At 52.9% G+C, this 27,909-nt stretch overlaps 3 protein-coding genes across 9 annotated transcripts; 1 reads left to right on the top strand and 2 right to left on the bottom strand.

The window, feature by feature from the left end:
- Positions 1 to 6,637: 6,637 nt before the first annotated feature.
- MMP14 (matrix metallopeptidase 14) lies at positions 6,638 to 15,772 on the bottom strand. The gene is made up of 10 exons (XM_027065385.2): positions 15,386 to 15,772; positions 11,274 to 11,422; positions 10,765 to 10,887; positions 10,078 to 10,385; positions 9,420 to 9,581; positions 8,693 to 8,853; positions 8,377 to 8,515; positions 8,094 to 8,244; positions 7,503 to 7,618; positions 6,638 to 7,130 (listed from the first exon to the last, which is right to left on the bottom strand). Exons 1-10 carry the CDS (start codon positions 15,488 to 15,490, stop codon positions 6,796 to 6,798), a joined length of 1,749 nt encoding a protein of 582 aa, XP_026921186.1. The 5' UTR covers positions 15,491 to 15,772; the 3' UTR covers positions 6,638 to 6,795.
- LOC128316000 (translation initiation factor IF-2-like) lies at positions 6,978 to 27,806 on the top strand. The gene is made up of 3 exons (XM_053224271.1): positions 6,978 to 7,220; positions 10,468 to 10,674; positions 25,792 to 27,806. The coding sequence occupies exon 3, from the start codon at positions 26,172 to 26,174 to the stop codon at positions 27,186 to 27,188; it is 1,017 nt and encodes a 338-aa protein (XP_053080246.1). The 5' UTR covers positions 6,978 to 7,220; positions 10,468 to 10,674; positions 25,792 to 26,171; the 3' UTR covers positions 27,189 to 27,806.
- Positions 17,287 to 21,220, bottom strand: MRPL52 (mitochondrial ribosomal protein L52). Of its 7 annotated transcripts, none has more exons than XM_015086675.3 (5): positions 20,362 to 20,456; positions 20,197 to 20,257; positions 20,051 to 20,118; positions 18,218 to 18,282; positions 17,287 to 17,842 (listed from the first exon to the last, which is right to left on the bottom strand). In XM_015086675.3, the coding sequence occupies exons 1-5, from the start codon at positions 20,387 to 20,389 to the stop codon at positions 17,693 to 17,695; spliced, it is 372 nt and encodes a 123-aa protein (XP_014942161.1). In that variant the 5' UTR covers positions 20,390 to 20,456; the 3' UTR covers positions 17,287 to 17,692. The 7 variants fall into 7 exon arrangements, with proteins under 7 accessions (XP_014942161.1, XP_014942162.1, XP_026921193.1 ...); XM_015086676.3 differs by having other exon boundaries at positions 20,197 to 20,254; positions 20,362 to 20,441; XM_027065392.2 differs by having other exon boundaries at positions 20,377 to 20,429.
- Positions 27,807 to 27,909: the final 103 nt, after the last annotated feature.

The raw sequence follows: 27,909 nt of genomic DNA, 5'->3' as shown, positions 1-27,909 counted from the left end.
CTCCACTCCCTCTTCCTTCCCGGAGTTATTCGAGGGCTGCCCCCCCCCACAGGGACAGCTGAGGGAAACTCTGACTTCTTCCTCTCTGCAGCTGCAAGACTAAGGCCTGTCATCCTGTTGCACCCATAGTCCCACCCCTTTAAGTACAGGTGGCCTGGGTGGAAACATGGAAAGTGTAAAGGGGGAAGGAACGAGCTGGCAGTATCCTTGGCCCTTGTCCGGGGTGTGGGGCTGGGGGATGGTAGCTAGGCCCCCGCGTGTCTCAGGCGTGGTTTGCAGTGCCAACACCCAGCACAAGGGGGCGCTATCGCCCCACAAACCCTACCTGGCAGGTCTCTGCAGTGGAGGGGGTGTGGCCAACCGGAGAATGGGATGGGTGTTTTTCTGGGCCCCTTGTCCAGCTTTCCTCCACTCAGAATTTATAAGCAGTTTTGTGCAGGCAAGTAGTAGTGGGCTCTGGAGCACAGGCCGGTAGAGACTTTGGGGCACAATTGGCATGGAGCTTAGAGAGCGGTAGGGAAGAGAGACTCTGTGTGGACCCTTCAGGTCAGGGTCCCGATGCAGGCTGAACTGAGGATACAGTCCCAGGAATTGGTATTTCCAGGGGCTCCTGGTGGCTCAGTCGGAAAAGCATGCAACTCTGGATCTTAGGGTCTTGAATTCAAGCCTCATGCTGGGTGTAGGGATTACTTAAATAAATAAAATTAAAAGAAAAAAAAAAGAATCGTATTTCCAGAAGAGCTGGGTTAACCCAGCCCAATACTGACCACCCCCAGATTGAAGTCAGGCTGTGAGGGACTCATGAGGAAGCCGTAGAGACAAAGTAATTGTTTTGGAGTTATGAATCCATTACCTTGATGTATTTTTCTTTCTTTCTTTCTTTTTTTTTTTTAACTTTCCAAAGAATGAGGAGAAATATATGGTAAAATTCATAAAATGTAGTAAACTTAAACCTACAAAACAAACAAACCAACAAACAAACCTACAGCTCAATGACTTTGTAAGTTGTGTAACATAATACTTGTATAGATGTGTCTAGAGTGCTTACAGATTCACAGCTAGAGCCATTTACTTGTGTATAGGCACAACTTTCGTTGGCAATTTAAGCCAACAAACTTTTATTAGGGGGTCCTGGGTGCCTAGCACCCTCCTACTCCTTTGTAAGGAAGTGAGGACCGAACATGTTTGTCAGGTGGCTGTGATGGGGTCGGTATTATTATGAATCATAGTCATTCCCTGACCGAACTATCCCATCAGTGTCTTGGAGGGCGACGGCAGGCTGTGTGATCTACTTGGAGTGGCCATATTTTTGGAATCCAAAGTGAGATGAACTGTCTGCCATGTCTGAATATACTAACTCACAGAACTTTGGGAAGATATTATTGGATCCAGGATATACGGTCAGGGCGTCCACGCTCCTAGCACAGAGCCAGACACTGAGTGGCCAAGGAGAGCATTTTTGGGAATTGGTTTTGCTCTCTGGCCTGGTGCTACATGTCTCTGGAAGCTGAGCAAAGGGTGACGTCTTTGACCACAGGCTGGATCAAAATGAGCTGGAGCTTGTCGCGTGTGTGTGAATCCGCTAGGCCTTTGGAGGCATCAGTCTTTTCCCCTCCTTTGTGGTCATCCTGGCCTTGCCCCACCCAGAGCCTATCCTGCCCTAAATCGGGGAAGTGGCCCTATCGGGAAGTGAAGTGTGTGAGCAGGATGTGACCCAATGGTGAGGCAGCTCCCAGACCTGGTCTGGTCCCTGAGTCAATGAGCTACTTCAGGCACTCAGAGGAAGTCCTTCCGCCAATTCACTGCAGTGTAGACACCTCTTCTGTACCCTCTACTGCCCCTCCCCATCCAGGTGTGGGTCTTTGGGGGGCAGGAAGCTGGCCTCCTCCTCCTCTAAGCCACAAAGGGCACATTGGAGAAATAAGGCACTCTGGGGGAAGGGGGGAGCTGCTTCGGCATAGAGGCAGTGGAAGTTGCTCCCTTGGGATGTGGTGACAGCTCTACCCTCAGGTGCCCGATCCTGCTGTAGAGCCCCTGGGTCCACAACTGGTGAGGGACAGAGGAGGACAGAGGGGGCTGGGTCTGGCTGGGGAAGGCTGGCCTGGAAGGCACTCAGCCTTCGGCCGTGGGCCAGGGTGGAAAGTATGTGTGTGAGCTCATTTGGAAGGTGGCTTCTGGCCAGTCAGGCCTGCCTCCTTTCCAGGCCCCCATTGCCCAGCCCCCTTGAAGGCTGCCTCTGGGTCTCTCCGGTCTCCTAAAACTGTCTGAAGGAGTGAAGCAGAAACCCCCAGTTTAGGTGTACAGGAATTGGTCTCCTAAAGGAGGTGAATTCAGATTTGGGGGGTGGGTAAGAAAGGGGTACAGGGACTGCAGGACGATGGAGCAGCCTTGACTGGGGTTTCCCTGGGGACTCGGGGAATGGGAACTGTCCTCCCGGAGCCCTTGCCACGGCCGCTCACCACCACCATCCCTCCCCTGGCTGCTGCCATGCATCCCGCTCAGTCCCTCTGGCTTCTGAGTCCTTCCTGCTTCTTCCTTCCTTCCCTCAGAGTACCTGTTCCTGTCCCCCAAGAGGGAGGTGGTTACAGGCAAAGTGGATTCCTGAGGAAGAGCCCTATTCCCCATGCCAATGCTGCCATCCAGAAGAATAGGCACGCACACACATGCTGTCAGATCTCCAGAACGCACACTACCACACAGACACCCAGCCACATGGGGTCCACCCTGGAAGGGACACCCAGCGAATGGTCAGAATCTACCTGTACAGACAAAAAAAAAAAAAAAAAAAGAATCAGAAAGACCTGGGTTTTAACTTTGGACTAATGAGCTGTGACCTTGAGGAAGTCTTCTCCGGGCCTCAGTTTCCAAACCTATAAAATGGGGGCAACATTAGTGCCTGTGTCATTGGGTGTTACGAGGACCTCAGCAATGTTGGTGTTTTACCACCTCCCTTTAGCTGGAAAGGGAAGTAGGAGTCCAGAGGGGAAAGAGGACGGGGAAGTCTGTCAGAAGGGGGAGAAGGGGCCCCAGGGGAGGGACAGTGAAGGTCCAGCAGAGCTGACCCAGGGTTGTGTGGGGGGCATCACTCTGCTCAGTCCTTTCTCCCCTAGAAGGCCCAGCTCCTCTTTGGTCTTCCCCTTCTCATGTCAGTGACCCAGCGCCTGGCTGGCAGCCTTGGAGGTGTGGGCCCAGCTGGTGGTGGGGAGCCCTGGAGAAGGGAGTCTGTGGCTCCCCCCTCAAACGTGTGGGGTGCAGTGGTGGGCAGAGCGCTGTCTCTCCTCAGCACTTGCCCCCGGTCCAGTCTCCTCTGAGGCCGCTTCCCTGGGTTCTGCCCAAACCTCCTCACAGATTCCCCTTGGCTCTTGCCTGGCTGCTCTAGCTCACATGTGCTGCTTTCGAATAAAGGAACTTGGAACCTTAGAAACTGGGTCAGGCCCAACGGACAAAGCGGGGTAGGGCCAGTGAAAGCAGTGTTGTCAGGTCTCTCAGGAGCCACAGGGCCCTCTGCTCTCCCTTCACCCTGCCTGACCCTGTGTGATCAGCAAGGCCCCTCCCGGGGTCTCTGGGTGGCCTCATGGGCTGGATCCCTCAGGCCCGGGGCACGTCAGAAGCACGGGACCTTGCCGGCCTCCACCCCACAATTCTCTCTGCTTATGAAGCTTCTTCCACCTCTTCCCCCTTTGTCTCTGGTCCTCTGTTCCCATCTCTCCCCCTTGGCTTCAGAGAGCATCTTGTGATTCCAGAATCAGGGCCAAACAATTTCCTCGTGATGGGGAAACCGCACTCCAGCCGTGGCAGCCCTAGGCTCCCCCTCCTCTTCCCTCTGGCAGTCCCCCCTCCCCAGGCTCCTCTACTGGCTCCAGCTGTGTTTTGCAGAACTCCCACTGGATAACATCTGTAATTGCCTCCAGATGCGGGCCACAAAAACACAAAGGGGCCATGAGCTCATCTTTGAGCTCCTTGCGACATGCATAGGCCCCCCACCCCCCAGAGAACTCCTTTCTCGTGCCAGCTTCTCAGGGTCCCCATCCCCTCCTGTGAGGGTGGCAGGGTGGTGGTGTCCAAATCTGCTGAGACACACAGGCCGTGCCAAACAGCTGTTGGCAGGAGAGGTGTAGGAGGCCAGTCATAGGGTCAGGGTTCCTGGCTGGCAGAGAGGTGGGGTACCCCTTCTGCCAAAGCAATCACACCAACCAGCCCTGAAGAGCAGCTGGATGGAACCGCTGGTCTAGGTGGGGCCAGTGCTCTTGGAGGAAGGCTGTGGAGGGGGCCTGGGCTGGAGCCCGGGGAGGGCCGGGCTAAGGCAGGAAGGGAAGGGGAGGAAGAAAGAGGGCTGCTCCCCTTCAGCTGAGCTGACTCAGCAACTGAGCTATTCCTCCCTCCAGGCTGGTTTCGGAGGAAGGGAAGGGTGGGTGGACAGCCTGGGAACCCAGTCTGGGGCAGCAGTTTTGAAGAAACAAAGCCTTGTTATTCTTCCCTTCCAACCTGACCATCCTGCCTCTCCTGGGCAAGTGGGGTGAAACTCCTGTTTTGCCAGAGATAGGCTGCTCCTAGTAGGCCATGGGTTGCCTCTCTGTTCCTTCTGCTCCTGAGGCAGAGCCCCAGGCCTAGAAGAGGCTTAGATGCTGAGGGCTGGGGTAAAGGGCCGAGTGTCAACGATCCTGGGAGTCCCCAGCAGCAAAAAGACAGGTCTGGGGAAATGGAGGGTCTGCGGCCAGATCACGTGACAGGGTAATGCAATTTAGGAAGATTTTCCAAGTGGCCTCAGCTTGACCACTTCCTCTTGCCCTTTGCAGCTCTGGGCCTCTAAAGTAACCTCTTGGCTAGGTTGGGAGAGAGCAGCTGGGCTCTGTGGACCACTTCTCTGCCCCGGTGGAGTATGTCCTACTTCCCAGCTACGGCCCTGAGTCCATGTTGTCCACCAAGAATAAACATAGTCCTTTATGAAAAATATTAAAACCCCACATCACAGAAAACACCCGTTACGAGTGCCTTTTCCATTCATTTCTCTTTCTGAGAGAATGCAGCCACACAAAGAATGTGAAACACCATTTATTCTTTGTGGAAAGGTTGAACAAGGTCAAAAATGTCCTTAGAGGGCACTGACCCAGCCCCGCCCTGCAGGTTCCTGGGGTCGGATGCCTCTGCCCCCCCACCCCCACCCTTCCCATGCCCCTTGTTAACAAAAAGGAACGATTTGAAGGGAATTCATATATAATAATTATAATAAAAATATACATTAAACAAAACAAAAAACCCAAACAAGACAAATTTAGCCGAACTGCCAGCACCGTTCATCCCACGCTCCCCCCACCCCCCATAACCTCCCACCCCTGACGTCCCTCTCCTCTCACTGCCCCCACAGGGTCTCACTCTCCCAAGTCCCCGGTACCATGACCACCTGTGGTGGCCAAAGGAGACTTCAAATGGGTGGACTGGGTGGGGGAGAGGAGGCAGGACACCGGCAGGATGGGCTGAGGGGCAGGGGCATCAGGAAGTGAGGGGCTAACCTGACTGAGACTCACCCAGGCACCTGCCATCTCACTGAGGCCAGCTGAGGCTGCTGGCTGAGCGTTGCCAGCCCCTGGTCAGTCACCTCCCTAACTAGGTGGCCGCCCTCATTAAGGTCCCAAGTCGCCAGTCCCTGGATATGTGTTGTCTCTGCTGCTTTTTCTGGGCTCCCCACCCTTCCCATACGTGTACTCTGGTTGGAGGAAGGGCACCAAAGTGGAGGAGGTGTGTGAGTAGATGTGCCTCTCTCGGGCCCTTCCTGAGAGCTCCAATAAAACATGCCCTTCCCTGGGTACCACAGTCCACCTTGCCGTGTCCCTGCTGGCCTGGCCTGCCCGGCCCCTGGCCATCCACTCCCACTGCACCTCCCTGTTAGCCTTTTGGTCCTGTCTTGTCCCCTCTGACTGCTCTGTTCCTTGGTCCCTACCCCAGCTGCCTGCATTTGAGCAAGATTCTTTCTCTGTGGCCTTCAGGTTGACCCCCAGGGCTCCAGACAGTCTCTGTCCTTGGCCCCACACCACCCCGGTAGCTGCACCCCCTGGTCTCAGCTCCTCTAACCTTGACATCCCCGGCTGAAGCTAACATTTGTGGAGGTAGGGCCGTCAAGGGTTTCTACAGCCCCTTAATGGCTCAGGCTCCTTCTGGGGAAGTTCTTGGGGCCAGGTGCAGCAGAGGCAGATCTTTGCAGAGAGGACTGACTCTGAGCTTTCCTCCCAAGGTCTTAGGGTAGCTGTGCAGCCCCCACACACTCCTACTCTCTCAGGGTCTCCCCCCACAGCAAAATTATATTCCTTTTAGCCAGAAAGAGTGGTAGGAAGCTGCCAACGGGATGCGCCTGGGGGCTCGTGGGGCTGGAATGCCCAGAGCCTCATGAGGTCAGAGTTCAGAGGTTGAAGGTACATCAGGGGATGGAAAAGGAGCAGATGACCCCATTTGACCTTTGCCAGCGAGGTCCGAGGGTTCTGCCTTCAAGTGCAGAGCCAAGACATTCAGATGGGGCTGGACACACACCAAGCAACAGAGGCCCCCCCTGGGGGGGGGGGGCGGGGGGCAGGGGCTGGAAGGGGCGGCCCCTGATCAGCCCCCAGGGGACCCAGTTAGGGAAGAAGCAATGCCAGGGTTGAGGTTGAGAGAGGCAGCCGTGGGACAGAAAAGAAGGGAAGTGGGGGGCAGGGTAGGGAGGGGGCTCGGGACAGGTGGGAGCAGCCCACCCACCACCACCTGCTGCCACTGGCCTTCAGGGGCAAAGTCCTCGTGGTAGGAGTGGGCGGGCGGCAGTGGGGGTCAGACCTTGTCCAGCAGGGAACGCTGGCAATAGAGCAGTCGTTTAGGGGTCCCATGGCGTCTGAAGAAGAAGACGGCGAGGCCCACGGCCAGCACCAGGAGCAGCAGCAGCACAGGCAGCACCACGGCGGCCGCGCTCACTGCCCCGCCACCCTCTTCGTCCACCTCGATGATGATCACCTCTGTCTCCTCCTCAGTTCCCTCATCTGGCCGGCCCCCCGATGAGGGGCAGCCCATCCAGTCCCGCAGGGCTGACTTGGGGTAGCCTGGCTCTACCTTCAGCTTCTGGTTGTTGAATTTCCAGTATTTGTTCCCCTTGTAGAAGTAAGTGAAGACTGCAGGGGTCAGCAAGAAGGTGGCAAGGAGAACAAGGGATGGGGGCAGCATCCAGAAGACCCACAGAGAGAAGAACAGAAGGAAAATCTGTGAGTGGAGTGACCCAGTTGAGCTAATCCCCAACCCTTTCCGAACATCGGGTTCCTCAGCTGTAAAAGGGGGTAATTCTAGTGGCTGGCAGCATGGTGGTGATTAGGTATCCGATGTGCACAAAGCACTTTGCTCAGAGCCTGGCACACAGCAAGGGTTCTGCTGTTCTCATCATCACTGCTTTCTACGTGATACTGTCCATCTTTCCTCCTGTTCTTCCTTAACCCCCTGTCCTCATACCCCCCCTCCCCAACAGAGACCCTCCCCCGCTTGCCGCTCACCTTCATCGCTGCCCATGAATGACCCTCTGGGAGACTCAGGGATTCCTTCCCAGACCTTGATGTTTTTGGGGTACTCGCTGTCCACTGCCCTGAGCTCTTCGTTGAAACGGTAGTACCTGGAGGAGAGGAGAGGAGGGGAAGCGGTCGGGCTCTGGGCATGTCCTTGGAGGGTAGCAGGGCCCAGGACTGAATTCACCAGCGAGCAAAGGGTGGCTATGGACAGGGTGCAGGACAGGGGTTTTGAGTAATGAGGGCCTGTGGCCGAAAGTGGCGGAAGGTGGGGGTGGATGGGAGGTCCCAGGCTGCAAGGAGCCACCAGTAGCCTTTAATGATAGTGCCTGGCACCTGGGGTGGAGGCACGGCGCTGGGGGCAGGAGGCGCCAAATGACCAGGTCTGAAATGGTGACCCGGTCACTTCCCACTCACTCAGCACCTAATGGAGGCTGTCTGTTGCTAGGCAATAGCAGAGGCTCAGCCAGCAACTTCTCCAGGGAAAATCCCGGGGGTAAAGTGGGTCCTCCTGTAGGACTGAGAGAATCTGGTGGTGGTATCTGAGGAGAGAGGCCTCGGGTCAAGAGGAAGGGGTCTCACTTGTTTCCCCGGAAGAAGTAGGTCTTTCCATTGGGCATCCAGAAGAGAGCAGCATCAATTTTGTCAGTAGGCAGTCCTCGGCCCAGCTCCTTGATGTGCTTGGGGTAGCCAGGTTCCAGGGAAGCTTCGTCAAACACCCAGTGCTTGTCTCCTGGGGAGGAGAGAGAAGGGCACGATCAGGGTTCCACTTGGGCTCTTGCGGCTCTGGAGAAGTCGAGTGGAATCCACTCTTTCAGGGAGACTCTCCCCACACCCAGAGCACTAAGGTAGAATGCCTGGTTACCTTTGAAGAAGACAAACTTGCCATCCTTCCTCTCGTAGGCAGTGTTAATTGATGCGGGCAGGCCCCGCCAGAACTGGCCGATGGGCATGGGGTATCCATCCATCACCTGGTTATTCCTCACCCTCCAGAACCAGCGCTCCTGGAAGGCATCAAGGTGGGGACAGGGCGTTATGTCTTGTAGCTAGTCCTCTGGCTCAGTCCCCAAAGCTTCCCACTGCCTCAGCTCTAGTTCTTAGTCTTCCTGCTGCTGTTTCCACCCAGCCTGCTGGGCATAGAGCCCCCTTGCCTCCCAAACCAGCCCACTTCTTCCTCTCACCTTGAAGACAAACATCTCCCCTCGGAGCACGGCCACGGTATCAAAGTTCCCGTCGCAGATGTTGGGCCCATAGGTGGGGTTTTTGGGCTTGTCAGGGACAGAGGGCCTGGAGGTAGTCCTGGGTTGAGGGGGCATCTTGGTGGGAAACCCTGACTCACTTCCTGATGTAGAGAACATGAAAGACACTTTAGACTTTGTGACAGGGGAGAGGAAAGAACAGATATATGGGCAGACGATACCCTTGCAAAGATGTGGGTGGACCTTTAGAGGAGGTTGAAGCAATCAGCTGGGGCAGGACAGAAAAGGTGGGATCAAAGGTGAGAGAGGAATAAAATATATAGAAGAAATAGGGGTGCCTGGGTGGCTCAGTCGGTTAAGCAGCTGACTTCGCTCAGGTCATGATCTCGTGGTTTGTGAGTTTGAGCCCCGTGTCAGGCTTTGTGCTGACAGCTTGGAGCCTGGAGCCTGCTTCAGATTCTGTGTCTCCCTCTCTCTCTGTCCCTCCCCCGCTCATGCTCTGTCTCTCTTTCTCAAAACTAAATAGACACTGAAAACAATTTAAAAAATATATAGAAAAAATAATGTAAAAACAAGTGGGAGTGTAGGGTGGGTGGAGGCAGGGCCTGGCGGGGACGGGAGAAGACTGTAGGACATGGGAAGGAGAAAGGGTGCACAGGCCAGAGAGACCAGGAGGGAGAAGGAGCACATGTAGGCATATATTACTCACCATACAGTTGCTGGATGCCCCGGCGGTCGTCATCGGGCAGCACGAAGTTCTCTGTGTCCATCCACTGGTAAAAGGGTGCCATGATGGCCGAGGGATCGTTGGAATGTTCAAGGCCCAGGGCGTGGCCCAGTTCGTGCACAGCCACCAGAAAGATGTCATTCCCTGGAGGGATGGGGATGATTTTGAGGGCAGCCTGGGCCCCTTCCCTCAGACTCTCTGCTTTCCCACCAGAGGCTTCATTTTCATACCCGAGGCTGGGCCTGTTATGTTTCCCACCCAAAAAGCCACCAAGCCAGTCAGCGATCTGTTCTGGTTGGAGGTGAGAGAGTGCTCTGGGGCCAGACACCAATACCAGGAAGATGTGTATTAAGGGGAGCTGAGGTCCTATCTGGGCCCCAGTTTCTCCCAGGAGTTGGAGGTGCCATTTGCCTAGAAAAGTGGGAAGTCTTTGACTGGGAAGTCAATGATTGGGTGAGAGAAGGGACCAGATGTAAATAACTCAAAATAAGATCCCTGCTTTCACTGGAAGTCAGACTAGGAGATGTTTGTAGCCCAGAGACTGTGGGGTTTGAGGTTTTGGGAGGAGGCGGGAGACCCCCCATGAAAACGATCACTGACTCTCCCCAGAATAAATGAGTCCCAGGGCTACCTCGCTCACCATTCAGATCCTCATTCCTGACAGTCCAGGGCTCAGCAGAGTCAAAGTGGGTGTCCCCTCCAATGTTGGGGCCTGGGAAATAGGCATGTGCCAGGAAGCCACCCTCGCCATCGAAAGGTGTGCTGTCACCATGGAAGCCCTCAGCGAAGAAGATCATGATGTCGGCCTGCTTCTCATGGCCCTCTCGGATATAGGCATAGGGTACCTCTCGAAAACGAAGTGGTGTGGCACTCTCCCACACGCGGAATGCCTTGCGAATGGCCTCGAATGTGGCATGCTCTCCCACCTTGGGGGTGTAATTCTGGATGCTGAGGTCCAGCCGCACGGGGAGAGGATGGGAGTGTGTTAGGATAACAACGGATAAAATTCTCCCTCCTTGCACTTTCCCAGGTTTGCGTGAACCGCCCAGCCACCTCTGCTGACCTGGCTCTTCCTGCTGCCTCACGATGCCTCAGCCCCAAGAACTGAGGGCTCAAGGGACCCACAGGCTTTGGTTTTCTGGCCCTGGGATGTACCCCCCGCCCCCCAGGCTGCACCTTTCTCCAGGATTAAAGCCCCTTTCCTCCCCACTCCCGAGGACGCTTCACAGGAACAGAGGTGAGTAGGACAGGAGTCCTCAGTCTGTAAGTACAGTTGACAGGAAGGGCAACCCTGATGGGAGAAAGGCAACTTGCCTGTTGGACTCACCAAAAAGTGATCTCATTATGCTGCCATTTGAGGCCCTGGATGGCATAGCGTTTCCTTCGAACATTGGCCTTGATCTCAGCTCCAAACTTATCGGGGACACCACAGCGGGGGCGCCTCATGGCCCTGGGGTGTGAGATTGCAGTCAGGATAGTGTATGAAAGAGAAAGGTCTTCAGAGTGGGGGAGTGCCTGGCCTCAGGGTCAGTGTGGGAAAGGGCCAAGGTTATGAGGTCAGGGTGGATAAGAGAGAGTCTAAAAAAAAAAAAAAAAAAAAAGTGGGAGTGTAGGGTGGGCGGAGGCAGGGTCAGGTGGGGATGTGGGGGGAGACTGTAGGGCATGGGGGAGGAGAAGGGATGCACAGGCCAGAGACCAGGGGAGAGAAGGAGCACAGGTAGGCATACGTAACTCAGAGTCAGCGTGTGGGGTTGCGGTAGGGGGCAGGAGTCAGGTAGCAACCTCTTTGTGCTCTGTGGGTGCTGGGCAGAATTCCTGCCGGGGCCTAGCACTTACTTCATGGTGTCTGCATCAGCCTTGCCCGTCACTCGCAGACCGTAGAACCTCTGCATGGCAGCGATAGCAGCTGAGAGGGACTGGGGTGAGCGCTGTGTGTGCGTTCGCAGATCCCCCGGGGGCAGGTAGCCATACTGCTGCAGCCAGGCCTGTAGGGAAAGAAACGTGGCTTAGAGCATCCCCACTTGGCCCAAGGGGAAACTCTACCCCCTCACGGTGTCTGGCATGCACCCTTGGCTTAGGAGGAAAGGGCAACGAGCTCCCAACCTGGCTCTGGCAGTGGGGCTGGAGGAATTCCCAGGCTGGACCTGAACTCTGGCCCAGGCCCCAGTAGGACTTGCCTTCTTGGGGCTGTGGGCTCAAACAGGGTACGGAGCCACAGCTCTGGACTTTGGCTGTGAACTCTCTTGAGAATGGGAACCCAGATGGCTCGTCTTCTCAGAGCTGAGATTCCTCCAGCACTTTCCTCCTCTGTGTCAGTGTTCTTGTAAATATAGCATGTCCTACCTGAGAATGGGTTGTGCCCCTGATGGGTGGAGGTGGGGAGGCTGAGGGGGCTCTATTTTGGTCCTGGCATGAGACCCTCTTGGGACAGGGATGCCATGCTTCCAGGACCCTCACAGCTGAGATCTTTTTGGAAAGGTGAGCAGAAAAGGAGCTAGGGCTGAGGCTGGCTGCTGAGAGGGGGAAGCCGGGACGTTTGGAGGTGTCGGGGGTGTGATCCAGCCACTGAGCCAGGATCCTGCCACTGTTCCCATCCGAGCATCTGACCTAGGGCATGGGACCTAAAGGCCCTTATTTAAGGTTCTCAGTATGGGCAGTGGGAGATGGGGGAGGTGGTAGAGACTCGGTGACTGTATTTTACTTAAAGTATGTTGTGAATTGTTCATAATATAAAAGCTGGCATGCTGCCTTAAAGTTAGGTTTTTGGTGTTTGACTGAAAGGTATGCAAACTACAAAGCCCTGCTGACGGGGGAGGGGGGGGAGTCAGCCTTTATTGTAAGAACAATGGAGTATTTTTCTAAAGCCTGAAAAGTAAAATGAGCCAAGGTGTATATGGAATATGAAAATGCTGGGATTCTCTAGGGGAGATACTACTCTGGTCCCTGTTCCAGCTTTGCCTTCTTAAGGAGTCCAGAGGGGGCCTGCACGTTGCCTGGGATGGAATCTGGGAGTGCAGAGGGGTGGAGGATGCTGTTGGGCACCACATCTCTTATCCCAGGTTGTCAGGATGGATCTTCATGTGGCCCTTCACCTCTGGGCCCAGCCCGGGAAGTGGAGCAGTGCTCCTGCATTGGGGCTGGGGGTGATTCAGGAGCAGCTGACTGGAGACATGTGCCCGCAGGGGCAAGAATTGCAACAGGGTTCTGGGAAGTGATCCCCCAAGGCTGATGGGAGTTAGGGCCCAAGATGTAAACAACCCAGCCTTTCCCCAGCCAACAGGCCTGGCCTGAATAACCTTAGCACCACCCGGCTCTGAGAGCCCCTCCTCAGGGGTAGAGGAGGGAGCAAAGTTTAACCTCTGCTCTACCACAGGGAAGCAGAGCAGGGTGCTCCAGGACCCGGCTACTCTCCCCACAAGCTGTAGGCTTGCTTGCCCTGACCTGCGCTGGCTGATGCCACAGCTAGGGCCCGTGGGAGGTTGCAATGGCCTGTGCCCAAGTATGCAGGAAACTCCCTTTGCCCTTCGCCTCACCTGTAGGGTACACACACCCCAGGCTTATGACCCCGGGTGGGGGAGCCACTACTTCAGCTTTGGAGAAGCATGGGAGTGGCCTACTCCTGGAGCTGGCAGTCAGGAGGACTGAAGTCAGGCCCCCTCAACCCTCAGGGAGCAAAGCTGAGGGGAATTCTGCTAGGGCAGAATGACAGAATAGAGGGTGGCAGAGAGGTGGAGAGAATCCACATCTAGGAGCGGTGGGATCAATCCCTCTCCCCCGTGAGTCTTTCAAGAAAGTAGGCAGGTCTAAATATTCACACCCACAAAGTCCCCCCCGCCCCCCCACCATGCGCAAGAGAGAAAAATGGAGACTTAGGCAAGAAAGGGACTTCCCTGGAGTCAAAGAGAGCCACAAAGCCTGGAAAGGAAGTGCCCCCATCCCTCTCCTCCCAGGCCTAGGCTCTGAGCAAAGCAAGAACCACAGAGAAGACTAGGAGGTGAGGTTGGAACCACAGAAGAGAGGACTCTTGTGTCTGCGGCTGGGTGGGGGAAGGGCCAAGTGCCAGACAGGCCACGAGGAGGAGAGGGCTGTCCTGGAGCTGGTGCAGGACTCGGGAGGCCTGGTGGGAGGGACCCAGCTGGCTGAGGCCTGGCCACCAGAGCTCGCCCTCTAGATTGGCCTGGAGAGGGAGCAACTATGTTAGGTCAAAAAACTCAGTTGGCTGGCTTTGTCTTGAAAACTGAGTGGTCTGAGTATTCCCCTAGGGGAAAACTCAACAGAACCCCTCCCACCTCTGGCCTAGGAGTCCTGCAGAAGGTGGGTAGGTGGGTGGATGGATGAGGGGAACTCTGGCTCTCCAGCAGGCCCTGGATCAGAGCCTCTGGGCCTGTTCCTCCCTCTGTGGCCCAGAAGCAAATGGTGGTTCTGGCACTGGGACTGCCCATGACCCACTTAAAACAGAGCCAGGGCTGCCGCCCCTCCCCTAGGGGGGCCTAGTGGGGCAGGGGAGGGAAGGCAGGGCAGGCAAAGTTGGCAGGGGACAGCCCCTAGATGTCCAGACTCCTTTTGTTAGGGGCTCTCCTTGCAGACCTCCGATCAAGAGGATGCCTCCTCCAGCAGGACCGTGTCAGGCTGGGCCCCACAGCAGATTCGCACTCTCTTTGGCCACCCCCTCCCCAGGGCCATGCTTTTCTTTTTAGCCTCGGATCCCTTCGGGACAGAGAGAGTGTGTTCTTTCTGGAGATGTTTCCTCCGGGGGTGGGTCCAGGGCCAGGACCAGGAGGGAGGAAGCCAAGTCCAGATCCCCTCCCCCTTCTGGGGCCCTTCCCGGCCCCTCCCGACCGCACCCAGGCCCTGCCGGGCTGAGTGGGTTGGGATGGCCCAAAATAAGAAGCTGATCAAATTCGTCTCCCACCTTCACCCCAAAATAAGAGAGAGAGAGAGAGAAAGAAAGAGGAAAAACCTCCCCAGACAACTCCCACGCGGCTTCCTCCCGGGCCGGTGGGCCAGCGTCTGGGAAAGAGTGGGGGGGGGGGGGTCGCCGGAGGCGGTAGAGACCCTGCGGGGTGCCCTGGGCCTGGCCCTCTCACCCTACTCCCCGGTGCGTTGCCCTCAGTCTCCCTGCAATTAACACAGAAAAGCAATTAACAAAAGCAACAAAAAGAGCCTAAAGGCCTCGCTGGAGGCGGGTGGTGTGAGTGGGGGGGTAGAGGCAGGAGGCGGCTGCTCTGCCGGCCGAGCCCCTGGCTCACAAGGAGAGCTTTGTGTGTACGGAAACGCGGCCAGGGCGCCAGCTCCGCGACCCTCGACGCCAGGGCTCCGGGCCGGGGACACAGAGGGGTCCGCTCGGGGAGGCGGGGTGGGTCGGGGGCCGGGGCCGCCAGGCCGTCCAGCCCCGACCCCACCTGGCGGCGCCTGCATCCACGGAGGGCCGGGACCGCCCGGGAGGCGCTCAGCGTGGGGGGCCCGGAGCCGCGGCGCCGCCGTCCACCCGAGCCTCCCTGGCAGCCGCAGCGCCGGCAGGCGCGGGCGGGAGAGCGCTGGAGGGTTGGAAAGTTGAAGAAACAACGATCTCGCGCACATGACAAGGAACCAGGGCAGCGCTGGGTCTGAGCCGAGTTCAAGTATTTACCAGGCTCCCTCCTGGTTCCGGAGCTGAACTCACAGCCCGGCAGAACCGGGAGGGTTGGGGTGGGCCCCGCTGTAAAGCTCTTCCCAGGAAAGGACTGGGGAAGAGTTGGCGGCGGGTCGGGGGTTGGTTGGGGGGAAGCAGAAGTTGGATCGACTTGGAAGTTTGGAGATGAGCAGGGAAAGGAAAGGAGCGGGTTCCTGCGGGCCGGAGGGCCAGAGACCTCCGGCGCCCTGCTCTCCAAGCGGGGGAGACCTGGGAGACCCCCGGCTCGCCTCCCCGGCGGGCGCGACTCCCGGCAGGACTGGAGGAGCTCACTTACTTCGGGGCTGAAGCTGCTTTGGGCCGAGCTGAGGGAGGCGAGCGCGGTGGCGAGCGTGAGCAGGGGGAGTAGCAGACCGCCGGCGGGCCGTAGGGCAGGAGACATGGTCCGCGACTGTCCCGGCCGCCAGCCGTGCGGGCTCCGCGGTGGGGCCCAAGCTCTGGGGTCGTGCCGCCACTCCCTTGGGGCGCCTTTGTCTTCGGTGGGCGCTGAGTTTGGATTCCTAGACCGTTGTCCGCTTGGAGATGAGGGGATTGCTCTTGAAAGCGCCTGTTTGCTCGTCCCCTCTTTTCTGTTTTTTGATCTTTCTTCTGCTTAGTCTGCGAACTGGATCCGCGAGCCCTCTCTCACTCTCTCCTCTGGTCCCTCCCTTCTCCCACAGCCTCTCCGCCCCCGCCCCAATGCCCTCCTTTCCCGGTGCGGACGTGGTTGTTTCAGCCTGAATCCAATTACAGCCAAGAACCGGGTAAAAAAAAAAAACAAAAACCCCTAAGTTGCCTTTCTGTGGTGGAGGCTGCCATCTGCAGGGGTTGAGGCCACAGCTAAGGACGGGGGTCTGGGGGGGGGGGGGGTACCCAGCGGACGGGATGTGGGAGACTTTCTCCCCCTAAGCATATTTTGGGTGGCTTGAGTCCTCTGGTATTCAGCATTTGTCTCACCTCAGAGTGGGAAGTACTGGGAAGCCCAGTGGTTGGCGCAAACGAGTTCAGAGTCTAGGATGACGGTGGTGAAGGTCTTCCATGTCCAGGACACCTGGGTTGGGGGTTTGTCCGCTGAGACCTGTGGCTCAACCAAATTGAAACTTTTGCCCCTGGATCTTGACAACCACCTCCATCCCTCTCCTGCTGCAAACATGCAACGGTAATACAATCCACCCACCCACCAACAAATTGCACAACCACATTGGGTCTGGGGGTTCTTATGGAAAGACAAATGCACTCCCTTAATTATCATCATTTGCAATCTGGCTGCTCCTTAAATTAGAGCAGGCTGGGGAGGAAAGAGGTACAAGGCCATGGAATGTGGGGAAAGGCAAATCAAATTTAGGGAAACTGTTAGACCAGAGAGATTGGGAATTAGGACTTTGGGGGTTTAGCTCCCCCTCTACACTGGAAAAAGGCAGTTCCCTGAAGACTAAAGTCTTCAGGGACTGACTAAACTGATAACAAAATGTGGAGGGATGCAGGAGAAGGGAAGGGCACGCTGAAGTGGGTAGTGGGGGAGAGAGACAGATAAGAGGTTGAGTTAGATCTGGAAAAGCAGCACAACAGAAGCAGGAAAAGTGTGGGAGACAGAAAACTCGATCATCAGCGAAATCTAAGATCCCAGAATTGCATTGGTCAGCGAGAGAGGAAGGAGGTTGTGGGGGGAAGAAGGGAGGGAAAGAAAGCAAGGAATAAAGGAGGCTGGACAGAAATTAGGTCAGGTAGGAAGCTCCAGAAATTCTAGAGATCCAGGAACTATCACAAGTTTGTGGCAGGATAACGGAAGAAAAGCCCAGTGCTCTGTATTGTAACTGGAGCAAAGGTCCTTTTCCCCCAGAATCCGTGATCAATTAAATGAAAGCCCTGGGTCCCGGACAGCTAACAGGTTTGTGGGAGATATATGATGGGTATTAGATACCTATGCCATGGTGACTGTTTGGGGGCTGAGCACCTACCTCCAGGGCTCCCCCTACACAAAGTGCGGTTGGGAGGTACAGGCCTCTTTCTAACCAACCTCTGGAATTTTGCCAGGACCAAAGAAACCTCAGAATCCAACTCTTTAGCAGAACATGCGACGCCCAAGTCTGGTTCTTCCCGTGTCAGTGTTCCCAGTGGGGGTATCCTCTTGGGCCATGTATCTGAAGCTTAGGAAAACTGACACCAGTTGCTTGCCAAGAAATGGACCTCAGCCGGAAAGCCTTTTTTATCAAAACATTTATTAAATGAGTAACTGCACACAGCCTGAGCTGTGTATGGGCTGTTAAAGGCTTGAGTGCCTAGCTAACACCAGGAAAACTGCTGCCCCTTTTTCGTAGCAGTTCGCAGAGCAGCTACTGTTCATAGTTGGGCCAGTCCTATGGCTCGTGAAGGAGGGAAGCATCCCAGAGCGAGGTTCCACTGAACTGGAACGGAGCCAGTGATGAGGGCACTAAGCCAACTCTTCCAGGCAGTGATCTTACAGGCTGTTCTTTCTGGTGTCCAAGCTCTTGTGCCGGGAAGACAGATGGGGAACGTGAAGGCTCTCTTCTGACCAGGATGAGGCATATAGGTGATAGAGAAGAAAGCCAGAGAGAGGCTGGGAAAGGGAGACAGGTATTGCTTTTTATTGACTTGGTAGTGGGTTCTGCAGTAGAGCCCCTTTGGGTTTAAGAGCGTTTTTCTGTTTCCCTTCTTCTTCCTGCAACTTCTGCTGCCTGAGCTGCCATGCCTGTAAGCCAGCATCCATTTCCTGTGACAGCAGTACAACTCGTCTCTGAAACAGACAGGAAAACAGGGTGGATAACATCTGGGGCTTGGGCTCTGCACATATATCCTTTCACTCACAGATCAAAGGCAAAAGTTTCAGCTGGAAAATGACACTGTTGAGTGGGGAGGGGGACCAGGTCCTGGGTTGGGAAGTAGGAGGAAGGAGAATGTGTAGCAGAAGGTCTACCACTGGTTCCCACCCTCGGAGTGCTCACTCCATTCCCCCCTCCTCAAAGCACTGTAAAAACCTTGAGCTGTTAAAACCTCGGTATGGGGGTACGAGTTAGCTTATGTGTCAGTACAGTTCAAGACAAATTAAAATGTAAAGTTTTTTCCCTCCAAGTACACACAGGTTGCCCTGGCTTGGGCTCTAGCCACTCACTGCAAACTTCTCCCTTTGGGCTTTTCTTCGAAGCTGGCCTTTCATTGGAGGCGCAGGGCGGCCATCTGCAGAAAAAAAGACAAGTATTAGAGATGGCTGACAGCACCTTGTGAAGGCACTGTGACAGGGACAAGGGAAGAACCAGTCTCTAGTTCCTTTCTTCCACTTTCACACCTGTGATGGCTTAGTTCTCCAAAACCCATCCCTCAGTGTCAAGGGTAAGATATGCCAAGAATAAGCTCTGAGGCACACTCCTACTCGATTTCACTTACCCCTCATTGTCCTGGAATTCAAGGTCCTTTGAAGTGCTGAATCTCATTTGAGCTTTAGAAACCCCCCACTCAAGCAATCTGATCACCGTTCCGCTCTCCATGAATCTTTGCTGAATCCCATCTCACTCCATAATGAAATACCTTCTTTTCCTTTCCTTTCAGCCCAGTTCTCATCCTTAGCACCCCCCCCCCCAGCCCTATCTGACCCAGAAACCATTCTCTAACCTTTTCAACTCTGTCAAATCTCTTTCTGAAAGAAGTGCATATTGGTTATTTATTATTCATCTATTTGCCTTGGGACATTTATTGTACTATTGCTTTTTTTGTTTGTTTGTTGTTGTTGTGTTTTGTTTTGGCCTTATGTGGCACTTCAGATCCTCTTGGAAAGGGGTAGAGCACTGAACTATTATTAATTTTTAAAGATCTCATGCCGTTTTCCCAGCCAGACTTTCATGGATTGCATCCCTAGATCTCACTGTAGTGCAGGGTAGGCACACAACCACATAATCAAAATTCTATAAATATCTGCTGACTTGGTGAAAAGATGCAATATCTGACCTGAAGTAGTTAATAATGGAGCTGAAGAAAAAGGACACTTACTTTCTACAGAGTAAGAAGCAAACAGTGAAAAGTCTGCCCAAAAGTTTTGTGGAAACTGAGAGATACAATTAAGTAACATGTCCAAGACTACAAATTAGCAAGTAAAGAAACCTGAATTAAGACTCAATTCCAGAGTCTTTCCAATATTCCATACTACTTCTGGGAGGTGCTAGGCTTCCTACAGTAAATAACGAACAGAAAAACCTTCACCATCCTCTTCAGGATCACACTTCTATAGAATCCAATAGGGTATTAGTATTCAGGTCTCTGTGCTGTTGAACGGTGCCTGGCTCCCGCTCAGTTCCAGTCCTAGCTTTGCTATTACCTAGCTGTTTGATCACGGGAACTCTGAGGCCTCAGTTTTCCCACCTGTAACTGGAGTCCCATATAGGGAATGGGGAATGGCTTCAACTTTTCTAACATCCCTCCCTTCTAGGTCTAATATCTATTTTTTCCTTCTTCCTTTCCTTTTCCGTCCTTCCTTCCTTTTTTTTCAAGGGAAGAAATTTTTCTGAAGGGAGCCCGCCATCCTCAGTCCTCACCCTTCTACCCCTCTCTTCTGAGATGTTCACTTAGGCAGCCTTTCAAAGAGTTCTCCCTGCATCTGGTACCAAATTCTCAACAATGTACTCACCAGGTAGAATGGTGGGTCTTTCTACCTTTTTAAAAATCGTCGCCCCTGAGAAACGTAAAGATCTTGTCACTCCCTCCCCCGGGGCGCCCCAAGTTAGAATTATCTTCTCACCCCACAAGATCCTGTCTAGCTGCACTTTCTATAGGCATAATTTAAAATACAAAGTAACCAGGCTGCTTCTCCCCAACTCCAAATAGAAAGTTCAATACTATGTTCACTCACACACATCCCCGCCTTAACCCCCTTCTCCCTCCCACCCTCAGTCCAGGGACGTTCCATCTCGGCGAAACTCTCTTAGGGACAGTTAACTGTCAGATCAGCGCTCACCCGCGTAAGACCAGTCTGGGAGCTCCGTAAGGGGCCCGTAGCCAGAGGGGTTAGCAGCCAGGCCCTGCCTGGGTGGAGAAAAACATTCCGGTGAGGATTCAGCCCACCTTCTGGCACCCCAGGACCCCCTTAAACCAGTAACTCACTGGAGTCGCCACTGACTGCCCGCCCGAGCCGCCACGCTACTGTGCAGCTTCCGGACACCTGCTGGGAGAACAGGGCAGAGTTGGGAGAGAGGCCGTGCACTCAACTCAGGGGTCCTAGCCCTGCCCCCGCGGGCCCCTGAGCCCACCGACTCCACACCCACTTACTCAAAAGCAGGGTACCTAAAGCAGCCATGCTGAAGTCGCGGAGCCGGAAGTGGGCGTGGCCCCGGTATCACGCGCTACGCCGCATGGGAAGTCGGAAGCCGCCATCTTGAATCTGGTTCTCAATCACGGGCCCCGCCATCTTGGGCCATTGTACGGAAGAGAGGGACAAAACTGCGGCCCTAGTATTTAGGCGACAGTGGTTGGTCTGCGTATGAATCGTCAGTACTGGTTACATCCTCAGTGGAAGTCGTGTCCTAGACTGAATCGTTCTGAGCTGCTCCAGCGATCTCTGCGCAGCGATGTCTAGTCCTTTGAAATTTATGCCATTATCTTAGAGGAGTTCCCTTATTCTGTCTTCTGCATCACTGTAACATGTTTTTCCTCAGCCTAGGTGTCAAATCTAGAATGAATCGGAAAATTTGGGTCTCCGTCCTTATTTATTCAACACAATTGAAGAGCTTATGTGGCAAGCATTGTACTAAGTGCTGGGGATTCTGCAAAACAGACGTCATCACTATTCTGATAGCGTCCCCAGTCTAGCGAGAGAAGACAATGATAATCACCCACATTACTCTAACAGTACCGCTGAGATTCTAGCAGGTGCACAGGGATGCAAGAGCACCTGGTTCTGGGGATCCCAAACAGATCAGGTTCTGGCCACTTGCCACTGATAAAAATCCAAAGGCAGACAGACAGTGGTGAAACCAGAAAGGGATTTAGTTCAGTGAGACCAACACCAGGAAGACAGAGGTCAAGTGTCTGAAAGCGCTGAAAATACTTCCAGGTTTATACAAGGAAAATGAGGGGCAAAGGTGGGCGAGTACCTGCAGGGGGGCAGTGAAGGTCAAATCTATCAGCGTTTTGCTTAGAGTCAATCATGGGTGGTGTTTTGTGTCTCGGGACAGTGGTTATTGCTTGGGTTGTTTCATTCTCCTCAGAGGTTGCTATGCTGCTTGGGTTGTTTCATTCTCCTCAGAGGTTGCTATGCCCTCAGGGTCTTCCACCTGAGCCAAGAGACTGGCTGGAAAGAACCCAACCAAAGGGGCGCCTGGGTGGCTCAGTCGGTTGGTTAAGCATCCGACTTCAGTTTAGGTCATGATCTCCCAGCTTGTGGATTTGAGGTCTACATTGGGCTCTGTGCTGACAGCTCAGAGCCTGGAGCCTGCTTTGAATTTTGTGTTTCCTTCTCTGCTCCTTTCCTGCTCCTGCTCTGTCTCTTTCCCTCTCAAAAACGAATAAACATTAAACAATTAAAAAAAAAAAGTTTGAGGTCAAAATGAAGGCAGCAGAAGTCAGAAGTCCTCCAAGATGAGTGTTGGCAAGTACCCATTTGTAGCTATAATGGAAAGTTGATCTGGAGAAAGCTGAAGGCTTTCTTGGGGAATAGGTCTTGGAGCTAAGATCCGATTTCAGTTTTACAAGGGCTACCACCACATATTGTCTAATATAATCCTTGCAGCAACAAGGCAGGTACAGAAGTACCCCCTTAACCATGGTTTCACTTTCTGCAGTTTCAGTTATCCACATTCAGTTGCCCTATAGAAGCAGATACTCCTGACAAATTGTGAGGTCAATAGTAGCCTAACGCTAAGTTACAGTGCCCATATTTCACCTCACTTTATCTTATCACCTACAAAAGAAAGATGAATATGGTACAATAAGACATTTTGAGAGAGATCACATTCACATAACTTTTATTACAATATATTGTTATGATTTTTATTGTTATTAATCTCTTACTGTGCCTGATTTTAAATTAAACTTTATCATACGTATGTCTATATGGAAAAAAAACCCATAATATATACAGGGTTTGGTACTACCATGGTTATAAGTATCCACTGGGGTTCTTGGAACGTATCCCCTGTGGATCAGGTGGGACTGCTGTATTGGTACATAGAAAACACAGATCTGTGGCTCCTTCCCTCTTTTGAATAATTTATTTGTCTTGGGGAATTCATTTATCTTAATTTTTTCATAAAAAGCTTAGGGGCACCTGGGTGGTTCAGTTGGTTGAGCGTGTGACTCTTGGTTTTGGCTCAGCTCATGATCTCATGGTTCCTGAGTATGAGCCCTGAGTTGGACTCCATGCTGATGGTGTAGAGCCTGCTTGGGATTCCCTCTCTCCCTCCCCCTCCCCCCTCCCAAAATTAAATAACCTTAAAAAAAAAAAACAACTTAAGTGTCCAACTTGACTCAAGTCATGATCTCATGGTTCATGAGTTCGAGCCCCACGTTGGCTCTGGGCTGACAGCTCAGAGCCTGGAGCCTGCTTTGGATTCTGTGTCTCCCTCTCTCTCTCCCTGCCCCTCCCCTGCTCTTGCTCTGTCTCTCTCTCTCTCTGTCTCTCTCTCAAAAATAAATAAACATTAAAAAAATTAAAAAAAAAACCCTTAATATATCACATCTTAAAACACTGAAGTAAGTACGGATGCTTTATAAATGGTGAAGCTCCTACAAAAGTGCCCATTACCGTGTGCTAGGCTAGACACTTAATGCGTGCTGACTGGGGGAAACTGAGGGAGTGGTGCAATGACCTATCTGGAAGTTTATCATTTCCTTCTGCAAGACTGGGAAGTTTTTCCACAGGAGGTGGCTCTGAGTTGTGCTTTGAAAGAGGGGAAGGGTGGATCCTGGTTTAAGAAGTAAAAGCAGCTGTTTCAATAACAATAAGAGTGGTATAGCTAGGGCTGAACCAAAAAAAGGATGGGAACAAAAGAACCTTGACTATAAGCCAACAAATGGATCCCAAAATACTAGGCAAGGGCAATAAGACAGTAAGGAACTATTACCATCTTGCATTCATACACTTCATTTTCACCTATCAAAACACTTGTATATAAATGATTTCACATGATTTTCATAATACATCTGTAAAGTAGATAAGACAGTCCAGGAAGCAATCGTACAGATTGCTTGTAGTTTTCAGAGATCAGGAAATGGAATCAAAATGTGGCTGTGGATTTATAGTTTGACAGTTGCAATAGTGACTGAATGCCACTTTCCCAAGCCTGGCTCCGTATACCTTTGGCTGTTTCTGAGATAGACAGCTGAGGTAGACAGCACTGGAATCCCATTACATAGTTCCCAGTTGGCAAATCAAATAGTAGAAGCCAGGGGCTGGAAAAACAACCTTCGTGTCAACAGTCAAGATTGACAGGAAAGACGACAAGCTGGCTACCACCATCACTATACAAAATAGTTGAACCAGCAATATTCCTCTCAGTAGCTCACACACTTGGGGGACACCATCAGTTTGCAAAATTATTATTATTATTATTGTTATTGTTATTATTATTTTAAAGATTTTATTTATTTATTTATTTATTTATTTATTTATTTACAAATGTTTATTTATTTTTGAGAAAGAGGTGGAACACGTATTGAGTGGGGCGTGGGCAGAGAAACCAGGGGAACAGAGGATCCAAAGCAGGCTCTGCACTGACCTCAGTGAGCAGCTGATTGCGGGGCTTAAAGTCAAGAACCTAGAACTAAAACAAAAACAAAGAAACCCCCAACAAAACAACAACAACCCCCCCCCCCAGAAAAAAACCCTCGAGATCATGACCTGAGCTGAAGTCAGATGCTTAGCCGACTGAGCCACCCAGACGCCCTTAAAGATTTTATTTTAAAGTAATCTCTACCCCAACGTGGGGCTCAAATTCACAACCCTGACATTAAGAGTCACACACTCTACTGACTGAGCCAGCCAGGTGCTCTGAATTTGCAAAATTATAAAAAAGGGCACACACATGAAGGTGAACAATGTGAACAATATAAATTCTGTGTGCAGAAATGAACACGTGCAATACTTGAATATCTATGGGAGTCGAGGAGCCAGAGCTGGAGAACTTTGGGGGACAGGATGGGAAGTTTAATTGGGAAAACTGAGAAATGTGGGAGGGGAAATGTCTTTGGAAGGAAGACGAGTTCAGCTTTTGACGTGGTTAGTATGCTGTGGACAATCCGTGGGTTGTAAATAGCAGGAAATATGGTTTAGGATTTTGAGAGAGAGAGAAAGAACACTAGTGCTGACAGCTAACATCAGCAGCCTTCTCAGGGACCTCATAGAACACTGTGGCAGGGGAAAGGGTCTGGCAATTGGACAGCTCTCCTTAATGACTTCATTAGACTCATGAACCACAGGAAAGTGGCTTTGTCATTCCAAACTAGATGTTCTTCAACCTCTGGACTTCAGCTGGCAAAGGCTGGAATTAAGAGCAATGGGAAGCATCAGGAATCTGAGCTTCATGTCTTTCCTCTCTTAAACTCCTTGCTTCTCAGGGAATACAGCCTGTATTTTGGTTTTAATATTTTGCCACCCACTCATGTTTTGGTCCAGTATGTTTATTCAAATATCCTTCTGTGTGTTCCGTACACAGTAGCTTTTGTACAAATACACTATTCTAAGAAATTAGGTGCTTTTAATTTTATTTATTAAAAAATTTTTTTTAATGTTTATTTACTTTTGAGAGAGAGAGAGAGACGCACACACAGTGCAAGTGGGGGAGGGACAGAGAGAGAAGGAGATGCAGAATCCGAAGCAGGCTCTAGGCTCTGAGCTGTCAGCACAGAGCCCGTCGTGAGGCTAGAACCCAGGAACTGCAAGATCATGACCTGAAGAAGTCCGATGCTTAACCAACTGAGCCACCCAGGTGCCCCACATGCTTTTTATTTTTTATTTTTATTAAACTAAAAATTTTTTTTTAGATTATTTATTTTGAGAGAGTTTGTGAGCTTGAGCAAGGGAAGGGTAGAGAGAGAAGGAGAGAAAGAATCCCAAGCAGGCTCTGAGTTGTCAGCACGGAGTCCTATGTTGGGCTCTAACCCATGAACCCCACGAGATTATGACCTGAGCCAAAGTCGGACATTTAACTGACTGAGACACCCAGGTACCCCCAATTTTTTTTTTTGAATTAAGTAATCTCTATGCCCAACATGGGACTCAAACTCAGGACCCCGAGATCAAGAGTCACTGACTAAGCCAGCCAGGTGCCCCTGGGAAGCTAGGTGCTTTTTATCATCGGGATGAATAATGATGATGTTGGAGAAAATATCAGTGAAACTGACTCAGGGTGACCAATTCCATTTCATTTAGTAATTCGTTCTCCTTTTTACACGCTTATGACCAAACTGAAGTTTGAAGAGCAAACTATTTGGGAAGTATCTTATTTTACCTTCCTTCATTATCTTCCTCTTTAGGACCACTCAACAACAATCACTGTCAACCCATGCAAGAAATGTGGCAACTAAAGGCCACCCCTACACAATACGTTGCTTTGCATATTATTTCCTTAACACACAATTTATTGTAACACATTCCTTTTCTTTCCCCATGGCTGCTAAATCAATTCGGGCTAAATTTTGTGTTAAATCATCCAGCTTCAAGATAGGTAAATTATGACCTTGGGCTACTCTTTTTTCTTGCAGATGGGAAATCTTTCAGCTGTGTGTCATTTCACCAGAGTGGTCTTTTAAAAAGAAGTCACAGAGCCTGATGCAGGGCTCGAAATCACAAACTGTGAGGCCACGACCGGAGCCAAAGTCTGACGCTTAACTGATTGAACCACCCAGGCGCCCCACACCAGACTGGTCTTGAAGGTGGGTAGCTCTTGGTGAATTTCTGCAGAGTGGCAATGCTGGCTTTAAAAATGCCACAGTTGGACTGTCCAAAAGGTGTACAAACAATCGTATTATTTACAAGTCATCTTTTAGCCTTAACACATGGTGAAGCGTTTCCAGATCCCTTTCCTTGAATCAGCTCAGCAACACCCTTTGTTGTTGGGTCCACACTGCCACTAAGACTTCAGATGAAAGATGCTTTGGGCACTCCAGCCTCTCCGACACCCGAGAAGGGGATATTTTTGGTTAAGTGCTGCCTCCTGGCGGCAGCTCTACTGCCCGACACCTTCCCCTCCTGGTGGAGACCACTTCCTTTAACTGGGGATCTCGAAGCTGATGCAACAGCTTCTCCGAGGGGGCGGGGAGTTGAGACGCCCATCCGAGAGACCCCTCCCCTGGCTCCCGGCGGGCGCCGCTCCCTTCCTCCTCCCCCACGGCACTTTGCAGTCCAGAGTCTCTCCGGAGTTTCAGCTTTGCATCTCGGGGCCGGAGGCGGGGTTGCCAGGGTTTGGGGCCCTGGCCCGACCCCCGTCGGGCAGCCAGCGCGGGCAGGATTGGGAGGGTGGGAAGAGGAAGCTGAGCGTCCCTGGGGCGGAGGACGCGCCCAAGGGTATCCGCAGACCCTTCCCTGTCCCAGGGGTAGTGCAGCTGTGCCTGAGCAAAGAGAGAGCAGGGGAGCAGGTTGCAGGCCACCTCGGCTTTCGGACCCTGGCGCCCTTCCCTTCACCCACCACGCTCCCCTCCTCCAGCGCTTCCTGAAGCCCGGGGAGGGGCGGGGGCTGCTTGGCCAGGGGGAAGGAAGGGAAGGGGACGCCGGGTGGGGGTGGGTTGCTGGTCCCTCAAGGCAGACCCCGGTTTGGCCTCCGTATCCAGACCTGGACGTCGGGGGCGACCAAGCTTTTAAGAGGGGCATTGAGGGTGGGCGGCGGCTGGGTCGGGGTTTGGGAAGGCGAGGTCTCGGGGCTGCGGATGCGGAACACCCAGGGGCCAAGGGAAAGAGGGTACTAAAGGGAGCCGGTAGGGGAAGGCGAGGCGGGGCTGGGGGCTGGGGAGTGTGGGAGAAAGGGGCAAAGGTGAGGTCGGCCTGCTGGCTGGACGGGGGCGGAGGGGTGTGGGGCCAGGGTCATGGGGGAGGGGAGAACTGCGGGAGGGCGTCCCCTACGGGGTTTGCGGTTCCACTCTTGAACTCGCCTGCGTTCTCCTGAACCTGAGCCTCGCCTCCCTCTGCCTAGTCGTCGCTGAGCGGCCGTCGCATCTTGCTCTCGCAGTGCGCAGACCGGTCACCTGAGCCTGGACGTGGGACCAAGCGGCCGAGAGCTTTTCGGATCCGGGAAAGCGCGTTTAGATGCGGGGCCTTTTGTTTTCCCATTAATGAAACAGGTTCAATTCGAACCATTCTAGGCCTCCCAGTAAAACAAAATGATACCCTCCCACTCCTTCAACCCATTACTGTCAAAAGGAATAAATACTTCCAGATACGACTTGCTTGGTTTAGGAGCCAGAGCAACAGACGCATATAAGTGGGTCAGAAGGGCAAGTTCAAGGACGTTCCCAGAGCCCAGGCTGCTGGGAAATCAGTCTAGGAGGAACAGCATTGTTTATTCATTCCTGTATTCTTCCAGCAATTATTCTCGACATGTGCTCTGCCCTGGGGATACAGGGTGAAGAACGCCCCGGTGGTGCTTTCTTCTAGTGAGGGAGGCGCCCACAAACAGACGAACTCTGGGGGTGGTCGTGCCCTTGAAGAAAGTCCAGCATGGTGAAGGCGTGAAGACCGACAGAAGGAGGAAGTTGCTCCATCACAGACTCCTCAGGGAAGGCCTCTGGTAGTATGGTGTCTAAGCATAGACCTGAATGGAGTGAGCGAAGGGATGACCGATATCACGGGTGGGGGGGAGGGCTGAATGTTGCAGGCAGAGGGAACGG

The sequence above is a fragment of the Acinonyx jubatus genome, chromosome B3, assembly GCF_027475565.1.
Source record: "Acinonyx jubatus isolate Ajub_Pintada_27869175 chromosome B3, VMU_Ajub_asm_v1.0, whole genome shotgun sequence".
Classification (NCBI taxonomy): Eukaryota; Metazoa; Chordata; class Mammalia; order Carnivora; family Felidae; genus Acinonyx; species Acinonyx jubatus.
Note: the sequence above shows the minus strand (reverse complement) of the source record. Positions and strands in the feature narration are given on the sequence as shown.

Excerpts from the sequence above, each read along its gene's own strand:
- MMP14 (XM_027065385.2), bottom strand. The coding sequence starts at position 15,490 with ATGTCTCCTGCCCTACGGCCCGCCGGCGGTCTGCTACTCCCCCTGCTC. Across the intron at positions 9,582-10,077 it reads CAGGAATGAGGATCTGAATG|GGAATGACATCTTTCTGGTG; the intron begins GTGAGCGAGGTA and ends CCATCCCTCCAG. Across the intron at positions 8,854-9,419 it reads GGGCATCCAGCAACTGTATG|GAAGTGAGTCAGGGTTTCCC; the intron begins GTGAGTAATATA and ends TCTCTACATCAG.
- MRPL52 (XM_015086675.3), bottom strand. The coding sequence starts at position 20,389 with ATGGCTGCTTTAGGTACCCTGCTTTTGA. Across the intron at positions 18,283-20,050 it reads CCCAGACTGGTCTTACGCGG|ATGGCCGCCCTGCGCCTCCA; the intron begins GTGAGCGCTGAT and ends TTTTTTCTGCAG. Across the intron at positions 17,843-18,217 it reads CCCAAAGGGAGAAGTTTGCA|AGACGAGTTGTACTGCTGTC; the intron begins GTGAGTGGCTAG and ends TGTCTGTTTCAG.
- LOC128316000 (XM_053224271.1), top strand. The coding sequence starts at position 26,172 with ATGAAAGATGCTTTGGGCACTCCAGCCTCTCCGACACCCGAGAAGGGG.